Source organism: Hibiscus syriacus, unplaced genomic scaffold (assembly GCF_006381635.1).
Source record: "Hibiscus syriacus cultivar Baekdansim isolate YM2019G1 unplaced genomic scaffold, ASM638163v2 tig00005406_pilon, whole genome shotgun sequence".
In the NCBI taxonomy this organism is placed as follows: domain Eukaryota; kingdom Viridiplantae; phylum Streptophyta; class Magnoliopsida; order Malvales; family Malvaceae; genus Hibiscus; species Hibiscus syriacus.
In genome coordinates, this window is record NW_024062056.1 from 2,830,418 (window position 1) to 2,853,160 (window position 22,743).

Here is a 22,743-nt window from a genome sequence, read left to right on the forward strand (position 1 = left end):
GAAAATAAGGGATAACATGAATCAAACTACAACGGCTCAACGTTTCACTCCATCTACGGAAACTTTTATTCACTCAACAGAGATGCACCTCATGAATAACCAAAACTTAGGAGGAACTGAACCTGACTTTGATCTTGCTCCTATTACATATGGAGATTTATACAATAAGTTATTAGAAGCACAAGAGGTAACCCCACGGTATGTGAAGCCTTTGCATCCTCCATATCCGAAGTTGTTTGATGTTAATGCAAACTATGAATATGACACAGGAGCTTAAGGACATTATATGATACTCGTGTTTCCTTCAAGCGTCAAATTTATTACCTGCTAGAGCATGGAGTTTTAGAATTCGAGAAGGAATGTCAACCTGGTTCAGTAGCCGAACATCTAGTCAAGGTAAAGCCGAGAGAATCCAAAGACAAAAGAGTTAGTGAAGGCATCCAAAAAGAAAAATGTTTGTTGAAATATGAAGCTCAACAGTTGCAGAACGAAAATGACATTATGAACAAATAATTGGAAGCCATACAAGATGGTTTTCAAACATTCAGTTAAGACTTCCAAACGGTGGGTTTAGGCAGTACTATAATAGAGTGGCAAAAAGAAGCCTCTAAATTGAAGAGTGACGTCGAACGATGGCAGATGAATTGCAAAATACACAAATGACGAGCTAAGAGGTGCTCTCGAGATCTGCAGATTACAAAAGGTGAACGTAGAGTAGCCTTACAAGAATTAGGGCTTTGGGAAATGAAGAATGAAATGTTGATAACAGCCCTTACCGAAACAAAAGCCTCATTTCAAAACCATATTTATGAGAAAAATACTGAACTAGAAACCAATAGAGCCGACAATAAAACAATGATAGAGCTAATATATGACTATAAAAATCTTGCCCAAGAACTTCATGATCGTATCGAGTCTTTTACGAGAGAGAATAGTCAATATTGCCTACAACTTCAAAGGTTGAAATGTAAAATGAAAAGAAGACAATGCGATTAATGAGGCAGTTACTCAAGCGAGCAACGTGACTCACAAGTTGGTCGACTTAGCCATCTTTGCAAGAGATTTGAAACAGATTGATGGCTCACCACCATATCATGCCAGAAAGATAACTTGGCTCCTAAATAAGATAAAAAAGCTAGGAGCTAAAGCTATTCGTTATATGTGGTTTGGTTATTCGATGTACTGAAACCTTTTGTGATCAATAAAAATAATTTAAGATGGTTACTATGGATTGACGCCTTTTTACAGGCATTGCATTTATTTTAATTTTATGCATTTTTTTATAAAAATCATCAAATTAATTTATGAAAGGTTACATACAGTAATACCAAGATCACCCAACCACATACTCCTCCATTCTTGATGGATAAAAGGTTAGAAGAAATAGAGCAATCCCAAGGAGAGTTATAAGATCAAATACGATATCAGATGGTCATGATGCAACAGAGGATGAAAAATCAATCTTTAGTTTCTCAAGAAGAAGTGTTGGGTTAGATGACTAAAATATTGGATACAATGATCGTCAACCGAGAAATAGCATCTGCTAAAAGACGTCAAAAAATTGACACATCAAGGTTGGTTGACCACCCTAGGGTATTCTATTTGGTTAAGGGGAGGAATCTCAATGTTACCGAGCATTTCAAAGGAAAAACTAAGTAGGGTCGATTGAGGTAATAAAGGTTGATGAGATATCCCATGAAAACTTAGATGCGAGAGAGCTAAGCTTAGTCCCCACCTTGGTTAATCCTCACGAGTTTAGGGTACCTGAGTTTGAAAAGTATAATGGTACCAGTTGTCCTTTAATCCATTTAAAGATGTTCTACAAAAAGATGGAGGGGTACTTGAATAACGATGATTTATTGATTCATTGCTTCCACGACAGTCTTACGGGACCGAATAAGGTGTGGTATACCCGTTTGAGCAAAGAGCAAATTAAGTCATTGACCGATTTGGCCAATGCTTTCCTAGAGTAATACAAATGTGTCAAAGACATGGATACAAATTGTCAGGATCTTCAGAAACTGAAGATGAAAACTACTGAAACCTTTAGATGCACTAAGATGGAGAAGTCTGGCAGCTCAAGTTCAAACTCTAATGCTAAAAAAGGAAATTTCATGTATGTTTCATAGCACCATTCCAGACCCTTTCTTCGAGTTGTCGCTTACAAATTCAATAAACGATTTTGAAGATCTTGTGTCAAGTGTGGAACAAGTAGAATATGTAATCACAAGGGGAATTTGAAGACTGCTTCTGAAAGATCAACCATTCAAAAATCAAAAGATAATGAGGTGAATGAATGTCATGTCTAGAGCTTGAAGTGTTTTTGTTTCAAAAGAAAAAAGAAAAGACAGAAAGAATAAATGGGGGAGAAGGAACAACCGTGCAAAAAAGGGTGAAGGCAGAATGAATTTCTCATTGAAACTAGGGTTTTTGCGCCTATTGGGTAGTTTTGGTCTCTCAGCGAGCGGGTCATTGAAGAATTTCGTATTTTCAAAGATGGCCCTTTTTTGTTTTCTTTCATTTTGGTCACGCTTTGATTGGGAATTCGTGTTTTAAATTCTTTAACTCTTGCAATCCACTCACCGTGTAATATTGTATGCCGACCTTATGCATTTTAATGGAATTCGATTTAGTCTCTGCATTTCTTTACCTTTAATTTTAATGTTGATTTTATGGAATTGGTTTATTATTTCAATTTAGATGCTAGCTTTGATTTCTCCCAATCTAATCATATGTGTAATTACAATATCAAGGCTTATGGTTTTAGTTCTTTTAATTTAACCATTAGTTACTTTTAATTAGATCACATTAATTCTAGATTTCTTATTTAGTTTAAATTAAATTCTTTAGATTTTAGAATTTATCAATTTGATCACCAATATTAATGTTAATTATTAATCTTTAATTAGGACTCTAAAACTTGGTAATTTAGTTATTCATTAGAGTCTAGCCTTTAGTTAGATCCGTTGGATTTTAACTTCTTTTATATTAGTTATTAATTAGAATTAGTCATCAAAACCCTTAGATTTTTAGACATTTAAATTTACTCACTTTTTAGGACTTGACCTTTAATTAGGTCCTTTAAATTTTATAATTCTTTAAATTTTGTTTTTAATTTTAACTTAAGTTTAGAATTAAACTTCAGGTTTAGAACTTCATTAATTAGATCAGTAGATTAAATTTATAGATTAGATAAAAGACCTTAAGATTAGGTTCTTTAGTATTGATCACTAATTTAGAATAAATTTGATCCTTCTAAGTCTAATTACTTCTAATTTAGTTCAAATACTTTTAAAAATTTTAGAACTCATTATAAGCACATAATTGAGATTAATTAAAAATATTTGTTTATTTTCTAATATTGAAAAGAGCGCTCCTAAAACAATTGGACATTTAATTTTAATATTAATAAATAAACAAATATTTTTTTAAGTAGTCGCTTAAAGTTAAATTAGGTCCCATTAATTAATGAATAAATACAAACTCATCCTTCCTCAATAACCCGATAAATTGTTTAATCCCTAGTTTTTAGGTTTTTATTATTTGCTTTCTTTTTAAAAAAAGTCTTTTAAGTGACATTCTTCAAAAAAATTAATTAAATTATAAGAAATGATTCCCTTAACATAACTAGGGAGTCACTTTCTTCGTTAATTAAAAATAAATAAATTGTGTCATATTTGTTCCTAAATTTCTAAAAGATGTAGAAAATGCCAATATTATTTCAATTAAAACATAAGAAATAAATTCCCTTACTATAACTAGGAAGTTATTTTCTTCATTAATTAGAAATAATAATATACAATTTTAAAGTTTTTTAAAATAAATTTCTTAGAAATCAAATAATTTTCTATGTATTCCGATTAAAACACAAGAAATAATTCTCTTAACATAACTAGGGAGTTACTTTCTTCTTTAATCGGAAATAAATAATAATAATTTTTCCCTAAAATTCCTTTTAAAATATTTTGTGAATAAAAGAATTATAAATTCAAATTCTCAAATTTCTAATAATATGGACAACGATATAATTGACGGAACCGATTTCGGGCGCTACTGGATGCTAATCCTTCCCCGAGTGTAATTGACTCTCGGACCCAGAATCTCTTAAAATGCATACCACTCGCGTCTTTTGAAATTTTTCATTAAAATTATTTAAAAGGATGATTTTCCGGGTATTCGACCTACCTAATCCAAATGTCGATGGTGATTCTAACCTTTTTAAAATGTTTTTTAATTTTTGTTAAACACTTGACTCCCAAATTCTTCCGAGCGAAAAAGTCATCATGACAATAACCTTACCAATCCATTTTACTCAATTCACAATCAACATAATTAAAACTTCTGACATTGCTTAAGGATTCTAGTGTTTTATCTCACTAAACCAACCGATTATTGGTAAAAACATAATAATAATTGGATGCACTTTAACTTTATAAAGATATAATTTAAGAAGAAAAAAAAAGATAAATTATATAAAATAAATTAACTGAAATTGACAGCATGTTATTGAAAAAATTATCGGGCTTATTTTTTTACACGAGAGAAAGCTAAAAGAATATAAAAATTAAAAGTAATAATGATGACAAACTTTCATTAATGTACTAATTAGTATTATTACACGTGTTTTAAATTGAGTGGTGAGACACTTATAGGAACATAAAATGGGAGCAAGAGAATTCTATTATTGTCGATTATAATTTTTTCCTCAAAAAAATCGATAGAATAAGCTATCACTTTTTTGTTTATATGTTATTTTTTAATGGCATTGATTATAAAATTATATTTTTTTAAAATCTTTTTAAATCATTGGTATAGTATGCATATGATTTGTTTTTGTCTATTTTTTATTTAAACAAGCGTTGAACATATACATCTGAAACCGTTAAATGAAAACAACATTTTCTCTAACCATTAAAAACCAACTATCACATTTGTCTTTGTTCATTTGTTGTTTGAACAAACATAGAATAACATTGATTGAAGATTGTAATTACATATTTTACATCGTGACAGCCTTTCCACACATATTGCAACCATTTCGACGTAGACAAAAAAAAGGCGAAATAATTCACAAGAAATAAAAATAAAAATCTGATAAATATGGTTTCGTTTAAGGATTTAAATCTGGCAACGAGCGCTATAGCGGTAATGCAATGCTATTTAACTCCTTTCAAGTGAAAGGTTAATTTTTGGCGCCAGCGTAGCGATTGACAATAGACAAAGAAATGCTGGTTAAGTGTGCAACTTTCTCAATCACAGTCCTCACCTTATCTTTGACAGCTCCATCAACGGCAGTCTCAGAGAAGCCATCCATGCAGGTATTTTCATCGGTCAAAGCAGCACTCGCCCATGTTTGTACATCACTCATCCGAAAAGCAAAGCTTTTGCCACCACTCTCACCCATTTCGGCAACAGACCTCTTGATCTCATCGAATGAATCACTTATTTCCTCCACACAATCCTGGAGAGCCGCTGCCTCTCTTGTCTTTAATCCCTGCTTTTTGCGGAGCTTGTTGAACGACTTCGAAGCCGAACGTGTGGTGTTAAGTGCGACGAAGAGGGACTTGGTGGCTAATATTTGGGGGCTGCCTTTGATTTCAGCTGCGTAGCTTGAAAAAGTGGCGAAACATAAGTCAGGGTAGCTCGTGGAATCACACCAAGTTTTGATGAAGGCTGTATCAGTTTCCGAGCTAAGGAGTTTTCTTGCTGCTGAGCATGGGGGAGATGTAAACATGGCGATAATAAAGATGGCTGACATTGAAAAGCTTGAACTAATCTTTTTCATTTTGTTCTTCTTTTTCCTTGATTTCAGCAGAAAAGCTTAGAGAGAGGGATCTTAGTTTATAGAGGGAAAAAAGCTCATAAAATTTTGATCACCTAGTGAATTTGGTTTTATATTGTTTCATTTAAATTGATCTGCTGTCAGTATCTTTAATTAGCTATTTTTTAAACTTATTTTATTCATAGATTCCCTTAATAATTTACAAACTATAGCTGAAAACTTAATTCATATATCCATATAATAATAGTTTTCTCTCTCTCTTTTATCATACTTGTGTTTAATTCAATATTGACAGGATAACAATTAGCTTTATATTCAAGATGTTTAAATTTATCTAAAATTTGAGAATTTGAATAAAATAAAAAATCGTTCATCTTATTTCAGTTTTGAATATTATCTCTTAAAAGATACGTTTTAAAGAGTATTATCTAAAGATGATTTTATATTATATTTCCTTAAAAAATGATTTTAGAACAAACAAGTTACTTCAATTATTAAAAATATTTTATTTTCCTTAGAAAGTTTGGCTCGAGCAATTATATTTAGGGATGAGCATCGGTCTAATTGGGTCTGATTTTATGCCAATTTGATCCAACCCAAAAAAATATGCCCTCCTTCCAAAACCCGATCCGACTCAAATTTAGGGTGACTTCACATTAGAACTTGGCCTTTTTTTTTAGATAAAACTTAAATCCGACACAACACTAAACAAATATATTTATAAAAAATCAATTTTATTCAATAAAAATAGAGATCTAATTGAAAAAATTATATAAAGAATGATATTATTTCAATTATCATTAAATACATGAGATCTAATTGTATTATTTTTAGGTCTAGTATCCTTTCACTATAAAATTGAATCTGATTTGACTCGAACTCGTTTTTTTAAATGTTGACCCAATAGAATCGAATCGCAACCTGTCAGATTTGGATCCCTTGTTCATCCCTAATTATATATGCATAATGTGTATAAATTATTAATGATTAACTTTTTTTCAAAATATATATAATTTTATAACCACTTTGTATTATTTAAAAAATAATTTTATATAAACTTCATAATTATAGGTGACATGTTACATTAAAAATATCAAAGCAACACAAATGATAAAATACTGATATGAGGATGAAAACAGCCTTAGAACAACAAATAATGCATCCAGAACATATCAATTAAAATAAGCATTAAAAAGATTTGTGTTCTGAGAAAAAAATATATTGTATAAGAATGGACCCGTACTTTTATAACGGATTCTCGTAGCAGTTGATCGTTGTGCAGATTGTTTCATTTATAAATATTATTTATCCATGATGGTGATAGAAAGCAAACACTTAAAATAATAATAGTTGAAGGAACAAGATAGCATACCAATGGCGACGAACGATAAGGTTAATATTTCAGATATTAAAGGACGCAAGGAGCGTGATATAAGCCAATTTTTCATTAAGTAAACGGCGACGTTTTATGTAAGGTGGTATTCTTCTTGGTTTAAAGGTAGTGTTAGTTTCTTATGTCCTGAATTCAAGTAGTTGGGTATAAAATATGTGTACATAATCAATGATTAATAAAGACTATCAATGGATATTACTTTATAATTATCTCATATTATTAAACAAATGTAACCCCCTCAGATCGATGCAGGTTACCTGATCCGATCCGAGGTGTCACATTAGGGTCACCGGAGTAACCCACCTAAAAAATCACATAAATTAATTTTTTTTGTTAAAATTATTAAAATCATAAAACAATTTATAAATACATCAGTAAAATTTAACAATGTTCAGAAATAAAACAGATTCCAGACTCGGATAAAAACAAAATACAAGCTGCATGCCCCCTAATCACATGTACCGTACTCCGCAAGCAACGCCGGTGGAACTCCTTTACTGATGTCGATAGTTGCACTGGTTCAATCCTTTTAACCTGAAATAGTGAGTAACAGAGTGAGCTTTGGAAAGCTTAGTAAACCAGTACTACCAAAAGATGCTGAAGAACATGCAGAGAATATGTAAGCATAATTTTCTTATTGGTTCAGACATCTACAAATATTTATGCTGAACAGAGGTCCTACTGATATCTCAGGTAGTAAAAGACAGGAAGCTTTCAGTTTAGAGTAAATGTTCGAAAGATTAGGTTCAGGAGATCATAACAGGGTGTCTAGTGTGTTCCCACAAAACCAATGAAAATGTACAAATCTTTTTAAAACAGTAGCAGTTTAAAACATATTTTTCAAAAACCATATAAAACCCTCCAACCGAATGCCATATGTAGTTCCCCAGAACTGCATAACCTAAGAGAGCACCTTGGGGCCTGAGAGCCTACCCAAGAAAGATTCTCGGGGCCACAGGGTCTACCCAAGAAAAATCTTGAGGTTGTAGGGCCTACCCAAGAAAGGTCTTGGAGACTCAGAGCCTACCCAAGGGTCGCCTTATGTTCATAAGGAATTATCAGTCGATGCTGAACCTATACAAGGAATTACCAACAGTAACTGAACCTGCCAGAGTCTTCAGTCATACCAGAGTCCCAGAGTACCACATATAAAATAATTTCAGTAAGTAAACAGAGATATCAGAAATCAAAATAGATAAATTAGAGAAAACATATGTGTGAATGAGGAACACACTAGAGGTTCCATATATTATTCGAAGGTACTTGATAATCTTATCAGGCAGGGAAACACAGCTCTTCAGTATACCAATAGAATGTCATAAATTAGAATCATTATCGAAAGAGTTCACTATCTGACTAAATCATCAGTTATTCAGAACGTGATTTATCAGGATCATATAGTATTCGAACATTTTTCAGAGGCACTATGAAATATGAAAGGTATTCAAAATCCTTTGCATTTGAGTTACTTGTGTTTTCAGATATAACAAGAGTGATTCCATTATTCAGGAAATCAGAGCCATTTTGGGCATTAGGTTCTTGAAGAATTCTTAGTGATTTGAGCTGAGAATGGAGAAACGAAGATTTAGGACATTTATGATTTGTGTCGATCTATCGGAACATCGAGTTAACTAGAACTTTATAAATCCCAACCATGATATCTGATAACCGATCAAATCGTTTCACTTCAAGAGTATTCATTCTTTAATACAGACAACTCTTGTCAAATGATCATCTTCCAAATCATCACTAAATGGATCTTAGGGAGATGAACAAATATTCCAATGGTCTTTATTTCATTTCCACATTGCAACGATATAAGGAAATGTTGACATACTTGATTCATGGTTCATAACCCTTAGGGACGGTACATCATGTAAGTTTATTAGCGTTTCTAGACTTATCCAATTCAATCACTTAATCATAAGTCATTGAGGTTACTTAGGTCATTTAGTAGTCAAGTCTATCCCAGTCACTTCGGATTTTCCAGAGTAATTCTATTGTTTTCGAAATTCAAATACATACAGTACTTCCATTCCATTTACTTGGTCAAATAATATAATCATATTAGTATTCGAGGTTGATTTGTTCATTTCAGAGCCGAGGGTATTTAGTTATTTCAGAGCTTGGACGTGTTTTGAATCATATTACACTTCAGGGGCATTCCAACTAAATCAGGAGTTTAATTGGTGATTCCAAGATTCAAGTGGATCATAATCTAAATTCTCAGGTCGCCTCCATTATCATATTAATCCATATTCCTTTTTACTCTTTAAGGGTATTATTGTCATTTCATTCAATTATGTCAGTTGCATTACTTCTGATAACTTAGGCTTGAAAGTATTCTAGTTCCTTTAGATTTCAGAGTACTTTGTTCATTTGATCACTAAATGTTAACTTCACCACTAGGGGAAGTCTTGGTCCTTTTCCAGTACAAGGACATTTTCATAATTTTATCTCATGGTGCTATTTTTGGTAATTTCTTAATCAAATATTCCCAACACTGAACCTTTAACGAGATTAATCAGAATTTACGCGTTCTAAGATTGATTGATTTACTGATTAAATTTTTGAACTGAGATTTGTTTCCGATCAGTCTACCTATTTTTTTAGAGTCGTTAGAGTCTTACACAGTGTTCCTTCTTTATTACAATTTTCGTCTGAGTCCAATGATAGTTAACTACCCTAATGGACCAATCATTTCCATTCACACATTTACCATTTATCAATGGCTCCAAAAAGCATACAAAAGATAGTAGAGTATTACCTCAATTTTTGTGCCATATCGATCAACCATTTAAACTCCATTCGGTCATCCTCGAACTTTAATTTAATGTCTAATAATTCCTCAAATACATAAGAAACGAATTTATGTAAGAAACTGAACTTAAATGAGAAACCAACTTGAATATGAAGATAAAACATCAAAAACGGCTTATCCGGTGCGAATTTGACAAAATGGACTTCAGATTCTGACTCTGGACGTCGAAAAACATAAAATAGGGCTTTTCAAAATGTTTGACTTTTTCAGTCAAAGTCAAAGTCAACGGTTTGACCGGTCAATGGTCTGACTGATCAACGGTCAATGGGTTGACTCGGTCAAAGTTAACGAGTTGACTCAGTGACTAGATCAGAACAGGAGGGTCGGGTCGGATCAGGCGGGTCAGGTTGACCGGTTCGGGTAGATCCAGACCGGCTGGACCGATCCAAAAGCTTCCAGGGATTGGGAAGAAGACCACATGTACTGCCGACGCGTGGCGGAGCGTGCGGCGGCGATGAAGGTCCGATTGGTCGGCGATTACTCCCTTTTCATGTACTTGACAAAAGCGATCCAACAAAATCAACAATCAACCAAATATTTATTGGAATTAAAAGAAAAGGTCTGAAACACTTCCCACACCAGCGATCGGCAAAAATGATGACGATGAATAACAATCTCGGTCGGGTTTTGATCAGAATTGGCTGGGGAACACGTTGATGGTGGTTGTGAGACACTACGGTCGACAGTTTGACCGGAATCGACGTAAAACCGAGATGATGAGGGAGGTTTCTCAACGGTGATTTTAACGTTGATTTGCGGCGGAAGAAAGCGTTTCATGATGCGATAAAGCTCGAGCTTTGGTCGCCGACGATGGGGAGTCAAATGGGGGTAACAATGTGTTCTACGGTGTACGAACGACGAAGATTTTGAGGTGGTGAAAACCAGAGGGGTTACGGTAAATAATTTGGGGATTTTTGGGTTTTAGGGATTTCACTGGGGAAGGGGGTTTATTTTTCCTTAACCAACAAAAAATGGGCAAATTCAGGATTGGGTCTCTCAATTTCTAGTACTTTCTAAAACTGTCTATAAATTTTGAAAAATTATAATTTGACCCCTAAATTGGGGTGTTACAAAAAATCCATCATTTGTTTAGGATTGATTATCCAATTTTTAGAATGAAATTATTTTAGGTCCTCCTTGTTCTACTGCTATCCCTTTCTTAATCTATTCAATCTTATGCATTTATGTTCTATTTCTCTTAGATTTTAGTATTATCTTCATCAAGTTATATTTATATCTTTTCGTTCCAGGCTGAGTTTCTGAGGACATATGAATTCTATTTGTCTGATATACCAAATGAGTGACAATTGGTATATCATGTACCTATTTTAATTTATTGGTATTAATATCAAGATTTGATAATTGATACTACTTTAGCACTACTAATACTCAATTCCAATGTTAATACCAAAATCACATATTGTAATTTAAATTTAACATGCAATATCAATACTCTCATGAGTAATATCGATATCTCAGATTGATTTGGTATTAATATCACTTGTATAATATCGATACCAAATGTAACAAAAGGTTAACATCATCCCTAAAAAACATGTATGGCTATTTTTTGTGGGGCTGAAAAAATCATCTCTTCTAGTAATTTCTCTCTCTCATAATAGAAACTAATAAAAGTTTCTTAGTGTTTCATTTTTTATAATTTGATATAATAAATATTAATTTTTAATTTTATATTTATTAAAATTTGGTTTTGATACGCTCGTCGTAAAACTCTCCAAGATTCAGATCCTAAAGCCTTAAGAGACAACAGCCATCCGTGATTGCATGGAAAAGCTTTAGGTGAAATGGGTTCGGGTGGAGGCAAAAGCTTCAAGCTTCAAGCTTCAAGCTTCAAGCTTCAAGCTTCAAGCTTCAAGCTTCAAGCTTCAAGCTTCAAGCTTCAAGCTTCAAGCTTCAAGCTTCAAGCTTCAAGCTTCAAGCTTCAAGCTTCAAGCTTCGAACGTGTGATGCACAAACATGGGTGAGCGCTGCTTTGACCTATGAGAACACTTGCATGCACGGCTTATCCGGAAATGTAGTCAATGGGAATCTCAAAACTACTGTGTTAGAAGACAAATTGTGCAAGTTGCAAATCTGACAAGCACTTCATGCCTTGGCTTTTTTCAACTGCTATGCTGCCACAGTGCCACTCATAAGTCTTAATTTCACTACTGTAACCATATTTCGAACCTATTGCTTCCATTGAAACTAATTGTCATAATACTTTAGTTGTTATTAATTGTGATTATTTTGAATAATTTAAAATTTTGATTTATTGGGTATAATTTATGGTTTGAAGTTAATAATTTTGTTGTTATTAATGATTATTGTTTTAAAGGACTTAAAATGTTGAATTTATTGGGTATGTTTTCTGGTTTGAGTGTAATATTTTCTAAAGTTTTGATTGTTATACGGTTAAATTTTTATTAGGAATAAAGTTTATTATTATTTTTTTAAATTATGAATTGTATGGTATCCATTTCAATTTTAAACTAAACATTGCTTTATTAAAAACGTTAGTTTTGACTGACGTTCTTACTTCACAAACATAACTAAGTTGAAAATGGAGTAGAGATGTTCCTAGTCCATAGACAAACTGATGATTGATGACGGGGATAACGACTAAAAAAGAGAGAGATACGTGACGTGACGCTAAATTTAACGAATTTCCAGCACGCAAGTTAACTAACAAGACAAAGAAAGCTCACATTAGCCATGAGAAAGTTGATTTGGATTTGTTTTTAATAGATTACTGATCGTCCATTATAATACAAAAACTCTAAAGCAGAGCTCGTAACTGAGTAATCGATGCAATCAATACCTATCCTAATTAATTGGAGAAAGGTCCATGAGAGAGAGATAATTTTTTTTTTATAAAAGTGAGATTCTTAGTTTGTCAAGGCAAATTAGGAGTTTTATTGCGAAATAAGGTCTAATTATGATTTTAGTATTTTCTTTATATGCTAACATTCGAGAATTATTTTTTTTATTTTAATTCGTGAATTAGGATCCAGTTAAACCTAGTATAAAACTAAACGTTTTATACCATTTTAGGATCGTTAGACGAGGAAAATCAAAAGCTAAGATTAACTCTATTTTGTTACAGTAAATATATTCTCATTTCATACTGTTAATCTTAACATTTGATTTTCACTCATCCAACATCCTAAAAATGTGTAATTGGATCATAGCCATATCCATGTGTGGGATTGGATTTAATTATACTGTATACAACTCTTTTAGTTTTACACATTTTTAGGACCATTGGATGAGAGAAATTAAGATTGAGATTAACAATAGAAAATGAGAATATATTAACTGGAAAAAACAAATAGTTAATCTCAACCTTTGATTTCCCTAAATCCATTGGTCCTAAAAAGGTGTAAAACTCTTTTAGTTTTACATAGATATAGAATCGTTGGATGAGTAAAAATAGATGGCTGAAATTAACTTTTTATTTTTTCTAGTGAATATCTTCTCATTTCCTATTGTTAATCTCAATCGTATATTTTTACTCATCCAATGATTTTAAAATGTAATAAAACTAAAGGATTTCATATTGTGTAGATTTTACACTCATTTATAGCCATTAGATTTAAATAAATAAATGACTTAGATTTAGATAAAATTATAACTCATAAATAAATATTTTTCACTCATATCAAAACAATTTTTCTTTTTAGGTTTAAGGTTTAGGATTTAGGGTTTAAGATTTATGATTTAAGGTTTAAGATTTATGATTTAGGTTTAGGGTTTAGCCTTAGAATTTAGGGTTTGAGGTTTGAGTTAGGGTTTTATATTTTGGAGTTTGGGGTTTGAGATTAGAGCAATAAGAGATATTGTTTTACTGTAAGTTAAAATATATTTATTTAGAGTTATAAATTTTAATTAAATCTGAATCATTTATTTATTGAAATCTATTGACTAAAAAATAATGCAAAACTTATTAATTTTACACAGTGTAAGTGAATCTTACCCCTATATATATTTATATCTTAATTTGGTTATTTAAGAAATTAATTTCTATTTTGTCAAAACAATTAATTAATAAAGTTTTGTGGGACTAAATTTTGATTAATCAATTATCTTTCAAGGAAAACTTTGCGAAAATAGATGGAAAAATGATTCAGACAGCAACATCAATTTTATCATGTATATATGGGTTTAGAGGTTTAAAGGTTTAAAATGATCTTAAAAGTATATGAATTAAGTTCTTAACTAATTTTGTTATCAATTGAGTAACAGTTAACTAATTTTGTCCTTAATAAACTTCAATATCGTTTCTTCTGAAGTATGAGTTTCGTTTCCTTCGAGATAATACAATATCATAACTCAGAATAGATGAAACAGAATTTATCTTTTTTTAGTCATTTATATTTTTACTCACTTGAAGAGAGGAGTCTATCATTCATATTTAAATGTTTTTATATACACTAACCAATGGTGATGATGTTTTTTCCCAGATTCTATTTCCCAAAGTTGCACTGCAATGAATTATTTTTTAAGATTTTTCAAATATGACCTATCAAGAAGTCATAGAGGAGCAGTTCAACTTTTTCAAGATTTGACCTTCCCAATGTTGGGTGAAGTGAATCAACCCAGATTAGCTTGGCAGAGAAAAAAGTCAATTCAGACTCAATCTACCGTAAAGTTGCTTAACTGATGTTATCTTGTCGAGCACCAAATTTAAAATGAACAAGCTCGCAATTTTAAAGTTCTTCCAAGTTCAATTTGAGTGAGTTCTTCCTTATGTGATTGCTTATCTGCTTGTTTATACATTACATATGGTGCACAATTCAAGGCGAAGGACAGTTCACATCAGTCTGATCGCCAATTTTGAACTGGTTCAAAGTATCTTTCGGCTATGAAGTATTTTTAACATTTAATCCCCTATCTCTTAGCTTTACAACGTACTTTGAATCCCATAAATCCGACATCGAAAGCTCAAGATATGCCTAGATTACCAAAGACAGTGCGGGCTTGAAATTCATACGAGATTTACAACCATTCATCACCTTCCTTGAATTTATGGATGGATGGTATTGATGGAGATATGCATGGACCAGAAAAGACAATTCAAACGAATCAGGACAGTTATAAAAAGATGCACACTCATTTAAAGGATGAACATGCATTCACCCAATGCATTATTCTTGTTCACATTAGGCGTGCATTGAACCAACTTAAAGGACGAACCTTCATCCATGAATGTTCACTCATTAAGGTTTCCATATTCACATTATGCATGCGATGTATCATAGGCATTCTCAGGTTTATAAATAGTTTAGCTTTCATTTGTAAAATTAACCAACTTTGTTTCTATCAAATATTTGTGAGAGTTTCTCTCTTTAGTTCTTTAAGAACTTAATCGACTTATCAAGTGCACTTGTGCTTGTGGCATCACTTATCCTTCTATCCACCTTGATATTTATGATTCTTTTGGTTTAATATGCCTAAAGGGTCAAAGTCCTTAAACATCGCCGCTCAAGTTTCTTTAAGGTCTAGGGTTAGGCTTTAATGTAGCTTAGTTTGATTCCTTTGTAACTTAAGATATTGCCTTCATTCTTCACTACCATTTTCATACTTCTTTCTTCCATCACCATACCACCATTCCACCATACAAATAATTCTCTAAATCCTTATAAACATATCATCATCATCTATTTCCATTTCATTTACTTTAATTTAATCATTCTCTTTGACCCATTTTGCTTGTAAAGGGAGCCTTGTTACCTTCCTCAACCGAAACAATCAAAGGGAAACATTTTCTTTATCAAGAATCCAAGTGAAGGTAGGGTGGCCTATGCCATGCAATAATCAGAACTTTGGTGGAATGCAACAAAAGAGACATCATTGAAAGCAAGTTATCAAAAGAAGAAAAATACAAAAAGAAGAGACCAAAGGAAAAAAAGAAAGAAACAAAAAGAAAAAAATCAACAAGCAAATCCAATATAAACAAGGGATTAAAAGTGAAGAAAGAAAAGAAAACAAGTGCGAAGAAGTGCCAAATCATTCTAACCAAGCCTAAAGAAGCCTTCAAGACCATTGATTGTTTCTTTTAGGAAGGTGGTGAGTATCTTTGCATAATAAGTGACCTTTCTTTATTTTCTTCATTTTTCTAGCCTACCTTCATCTTTCTATCTTTCTACTTTCTTATACACTAACCAACATTTCAACCAACATCCATTGCACTTGAAAGGTCTCGAGTTAGTTCTTTTTAGAGCTTTGCATGAGAGAAAATAGTGGAAAAAGGCTAAACGAGTGTGCAAGAATAGAAGGGGGTTGCGAAAAGTCATACATATCCCGAGTGCAAATATGAAAGTTTGAGTGACATAAAAAAAAATTTGGAGCGATCATGAGGATTTTGTTGTAGGAAAATTGGTAAGGTCCTTTATCACATTTAATTTCCTTTAATCACTAACAATGTTGTTTGATGTTTCATCCTCTCAATCAATGGAGCATGATCAACAAAGGGAAAATACATTTCACACTAGATGCCATATCGATGGTAAAGTTTGCCATGTGATCATTGATAAAGGGTGTTGTACCAATCTTGCAAGTACAATCATGGTGTACAAATTGTGCTTAAAGACGATGGAATATTCAAATCCATATAAAGTGCAATGATGTGATTGCCATTAATCAACTAGTGTTAGTCCCATTTCTATAGGCAAGTATGAGGACGTGGTTCTTTGTGATGTAGTCCCAATGAGCACAACACATTTGCTGCTTGGAAGACCATGGAAATTAAACAAAAGAGCCACTCTAAAACACCCCCAACCCGGATCTGGGTCCGAGGTGTCGCATTTACTTATCAAAACATTTTTCCTCATAAATTAGTAAAATCTAAATCCAAAATTTGAGAAAGTAAATGATTTTAATTAGTTATAACCTTTAGTCTTACAAAGCCCACTAGAGCATATTCAATACAATTTATTGAGTACATGCCAACTACAATTAATATAACAATATACATAGATTTCCATATACTTTTCTGATCTGAACTTCGTAAAGGAGATACTGACCTCTGTTGCCCTCTTAACTTTTCTTTTAGCTTTCTGGAACATACGTGTGAAACACTCACACGCTAAGTCAATGACTTAGTGAGGCAATAAACATATAATGTAAACATTAACTAGTAATCATACATAAACAATTACTACTATCATTCCATACAACTCATATACTTTTACATGTAACAAATACATACATACACATATATGTCATTATTATTCATATCTCTTATCTCCTGTTCCTATGATTTCTTATGTCTGTATTATATCTCTTATAGACTTGTTATTATATCATCATGTTATGTAAAACATATATCCTATTATAAAACCCATACACACAAGCAACTATATCATCATCATTATTCTTATCACTATAATTGATTCCTTGTTATCATATGATCTTATAATTACCATTTGAAAAAATCATATATCACACATATCATTTCACAAGAGAACAAACATATCATCATATCAAGTTTATTAATATTATCTCTTATTTAGCCCGTGTACATTATTGAGAGCTAAAGATACGTGAATACATAGAGGTTGTGCACTATGCTGTCACCACAGCTCGTATAATTCCCACTAGGGGCGCGTAGAATTTGTCCCGTAGGACCACTATGTCCCAAAGGACCACGTAGAACACATATGTCCCGTAGGACCACTATGTCCCGAAAGACCACGTAGAACCCTCGACTCTTGGCATGCCAACTATATCTCTATATCTCATAACACATAACATGGGCATTTTCTTTATATTATTTCACATATTCTTATCATATATGCACATAGCTTCTTATCACATTGCATATGATCACATAGTCACGTGGTTCACTTCCATATAATTCACATATACCTTTTCTCTTATTCCTGTCATTCATAATCACATATACATATGCTCATATAATTTCTCATTTAATCACATAGCTTATAACATTTCTCTTGTGTTCATATGTTTCCCATACATAACATATATCATATTCATATCACATAACATGTAAGCTCACTATTTTTATCCCTATCATGTCATTTCACATATGCACTTTTATATTCTATATACTATATTCACATACTTCAATATCATTTGACTTATTTCACTTTATTACATTAAAAGATATATCTATAGTCTTATGAGCCCTATCAACAGTATCTGTTCATATAATCTCATTACTACGTATTCATTTCATTATTTATTTCCTTATCACATTCTTTATTTTATTTCTCATGTTCTTATGTAAGCACATATGTCATGTCTTGTTTACTTATGTTCATATGTATATCATATAGCTTATGTGACATATATGTCACTTATATCAGTTCATATGTCTTATCACACTAACATATATTCATACAAATCATATCACACATATAATAACATATAACTCATAACAAATATACGCTCATGTTCATGAATCCATACATAATACTATAGGAAATAGACTTGTCGCAAGTCTTATTTCCATTAAATATTATATACTATCTAATATGCACTCACCTTGGCCTCACTAAGTTATAATCCCATTTTGATTTCTTTTATTTCGATCGAATCTTAACTTGATAATCATTCCGGAACTTGTTCGTGCTCGATATCTACACAATCATGTATTTATACTATCAATATCCAATAGATATACTATAATCTATCATTTCTTAGACTGAAAGAAAGATTTATTCTATTTCTATTGCAATGCATCAGTACATTCTACAATGTATCGATGCATCCCTTAACATGTGCATCGATGTACTACCCAGGCATCGGTACACAATTTACATTCGATGTTTCCATTTTAAGGGGATGCATCGATGCACTCCTTATGCATCGATGAACGAATTACATTCGATGCTTCTTTAATTGAGAGTGCATCGATACACATTGAAGATGCATCGATGCACACAACCCAGAAATTCCATTTTGAGCACGAAATGTCTTACTTTGCCTTCCAATTCTACTTATCAACCCCTCCTTATGCCTTAAAACTTATCTATACATATGTAAACCTTCTTATAACACTATAAATCTTCACCATCTCTCATAATTCACCATAATTCTTGAATCAAAAAATTTCATCAAATTTTCCATGTGTTATAAATTCAATTCTATCACTTCTAACTTCTTAATTAACCATTTGACAAGTTAAATCCATCTTTAGAACTTCAAAAACCTTTCTATAACAAAAGTTCATTTCTACACCTTTAATATAATTTCCTTTTTAATTCTCTATTGTTGATGTTTAAAGCTTATATAAGCTTTCCTTAAGCTTATATAATACTCAAAGAATCAAAATCAACTTATAAATCTAAGAATTAAACAGCTGAAATTAAACTCACCTTTAACAGAGGCTTACGGGGAGAAGAAGAAGCTGAAGAAGAAGACTCTAGATATATTTCCTCATTTCTCACGTTTTTATATCCCTTAAAAAATCTTCTCTTAGAAAAGACCATAATACCCTTGTTACTTTCCAACTTTACTATTAAATCCAACATCAAAATTCTTCAATTAAATCCATGATCTTTTAACTTATTTTGAAATCGAGCACATAGTTTTCAAAATTTGCAATTTAGTCACTAACCCTAATTTGGGATATTACACACTCATAATGGATTCTTAAATCATTATTCATTCATCCAAGGGAGAAGAAGAGTCATATTAGCACCATTACCATCACACCGAGTGCTTTAAGATCAACAAAACTTAAAGAAAAGCTTTGATGTTATGCAAGAAAAACATCGTGAGAAAATAAAGGCATTTGGAATTGAAAATGAGACTTTACGTGAGAAGACCATTTTTGTAGTTGAAGATGAAATTGAGAGATTTGAAAGAGAGGTTTAAAATGAATTTGAAATTAAAAATTAATGTGTTTAAAAAGAAGAGTGTGAGAGAGAAGATTGAATTCGAAAAGAACAAGAGTATAAAGAAGAGAAAATTTGAGGGGAATGTGAGGAGAAATAGGTATTGATTTTCACTAACCAATCATTTCCTCATTTTCTTTCATGATTTGCATGTTATTATAAAGGCCATGCCATTAAAAATTGATGATTCAAATGTGTCCATCGAAGTTCCAAAGGATGTGTTATTTGAAGATTTAAAAGGTGTGACATTTAAAATTCCAAAAGCTGTGCTCTTTGACATTCGAAGTACATTCATTCCATATTCAAAATTCAAAGAATCTTAAGAAAGGGAAGTTTCAATGAACCTAACCAAGGAGGAAATCAAACACCTAAATTCATACATGAATTTGATATTTTCCTTTTCTTTGATTTTAAATTATCTACTTCTAATTATGTTTTATATTTCAGATTGTTGATTCAAAATCAAATACTTGAACTTGTGAAGCATTTCGAGCAAACAAAATGGTACAAAATGAGAGTGAAATAATTTCTAATCCAACGAAGATCAAAGTTGTTCCCTTATGTACAGAGCATCAATTTAGAGAAAAATCTACTTAAAGAAAGGAGGGTGATGCGATCCTGCCGAGCACCAAATTCAAACTAAACAAGCTCACACAACTATAAAGTTCTTCCAAGTTCAATACGAGGGTGTTTTTCTTTATGTCATTGCTTATTTTCTTGTTTATGCATTACATATGACGTGAATATGCTTTAGACTATGCTTGAGTATTACATGCTATCATTTACTGTATAACATATGATATTCATGCAAAACTTATTAAATCACATCTTTACTTAGCTTAATTCATGCATATGTTACGTTACACATTCCTTATGTTATCATATCATTTGCAATATTATATCATGCATGGAATCGTGTGTTGCATTAGAATGTTACTTATTTTATAACATGTTATATATTTAAGAACTTGTGCATATATGACTTATATACTAAGGGTTTTATGCAAGGAACAATTCAAAGCAATCTAAATGACAGTTCACGTCGCTCAGATTGATCGCCAATTTTGAATAGGTTCAAAGCATCTTTGGGTTATATAGTCTTCTTGAAATTTAATCCACTATCTATTTGAATGACATCAATTCAACACCGGGAGCTCGAGATATGTCCAGATTACCAAAGACAGTGCAGGCTGGAAATTCATACAGGATTTACAACCATTCATCACCTTCCTTGAATTTATGGATGGATGATATTGATGAAGAGATGCATTAACCAAAAAGGATAATTCAAATGAAACAACACATTTATAAAAAGATGTACAGTCATCAAGATGCCAAGATGAACCACTCAATTCAACATTCGACCACACTAAGGGACAAAATCAACCAAGGGTCATGTACGCACTTGAAAAGGAATGATGAACATAACTAATTAGGTAAATTAATTAAGTTTGTTCATTCATCCAAATCAAATGATTCAATGCGTGCGAATGCAATGAGTCAGGGGAGCTGAATCAATTCTAGTGCAAGCGTCCCAAAGGAGGTCGAACCATCATGATACATCTCTCTAAATTCATGCAAGGAAAACGAACTAACATGTTCACACAAAGGGATGAAAGATTCGACCAAGGAGAATTAATTCATTTAAAGGATGAACATGCATTCATACAATGCATTTTTCTTGTTTACATTGTGTGTATTGAACCAACTTAAATGATGAACATTCATCCATGAATGTTCACTCATTAAGGCTTTCATATTCACATTACGCGTGCAATGTATCCTATGCATTTTGAGGCTTATAAATAGTTTACCTTTCATTTGTAAAATAAAACAACTTTGTTTTTATCAAATATTTGTGAGAGTTTCTCTATTTAGTTCCTTAAGAACTTTATTTACTTATCAGGTGCACTTGTGCTTGTGGCGTCATTTATCCTTCTATCCACCCTGATATTTCTGGTTCTTTTGGTTTAATATGCCTAAAGGGTCAAAGTCCTTACACAACACCCCTCAAGTTTCTATAAGTTATAGGTTTAAGCTTTAATATAGCTTAGTTTGTTTCCTTTGTTAATTGCGATACTACCTTCATTCTTCACTACCATTCTCATACTTATTTCTTCCATCACCATACCACCATACCACCATTCCACCATACAAATACTTCTATAAATCCTTACAAACATATCATCATCATCTATATCTTCCATAGCTAAATCTTTATTTACATTTCATTTACTTCCATTTAACCATTATCTGTGAGTCATCTTGCTTGTGAAGGGATCATGTTGTCTTCCTAGTTCAAAACAATCAAAGGGCAGTCTTGTCTTCATCAAGAATCCAAGTGAAGGTAGGGTGACCTATGTCATTAACGGTGGGATTTATCAGAACGTGATACATGTTACTTAACGGTGGAATTTAATGGCCATTATTGCCCAAACACTTAAAAGTGATAACTTTTGTAACATAAGATACATGGATGATTCAAAAAAAAATTTGGGCACTTGTTTGACAAAAGTAATATAGTTTGGGCACTTATTTTATAAGTAAGCCTAATTTTTTTTATTTTCTTTTAACCTATAAGTTGAATTTATCTATTTATTTTATCACATTGCTAGGTAAATTAATCATTTGAATTCATAATTTTTTTTCATTTTTAATATTATATTCTAATTGATAACATACAAAAAGGGCATTATAGGGTGCTAATTCTTACTCACATGTAATTGACTTATGAACCTATTTGTCTGATAAGTTAATTGATTTTATTGTTTTAATTTAATTAAAATGACAAACTTTTATTTGATCTAATCACACCCAAATAAAGATCGATGATGATTCCCTTGAATCACATTTGATATTCATTCGAAGCGAAACTTTAAAAAGT

General features: G+C 32.0%; 1 protein-coding gene across 2 annotated transcripts; it reads right to left on the reverse strand.

The window, feature by feature from the left end:
* Nucleotides 1-5,055: 5,055 nt before the first annotated feature.
* On the reverse strand, nt 5,056-5,792 carry LOC120199246 (21 kDa protein-like). 2 transcript variants are annotated; one of them, XM_039200395.1, is made up of 2 exons: nt 5,166-5,792; nt 5,056-5,091 (listed from the first exon to the last, which is right to left on the reverse strand). In XM_039200395.1, the coding sequence occupies exon 1, from the start codon at nt 5,783-5,785 to the stop codon at nt 5,183-5,185; it is 603 nt and encodes a 200-aa protein (XP_039056326.1). In that variant the 5' UTR covers nt 5,786-5,792; the 3' UTR covers nt 5,056-5,091; nt 5,166-5,182. The 2 variants fall into 2 exon arrangements, with proteins under 2 accessions (XP_039056326.1, XP_039056327.1); XM_039200396.1 differs by having other exon boundaries at nt 5,065-5,086; nt 5,167-5,792.
* Nucleotides 5,793-22,743: the final 16,951 nt, after the last annotated feature.

What these genes read in the sequence shown, in the direction of transcription:
- LOC120199246 (XM_039200395.1), bottom strand. Translation starts at nt 5,785, where the DNA reads ATGAAAAAGATTAGTTCAAGCTTTTCAATGTCAGCCATCTTTATTATC.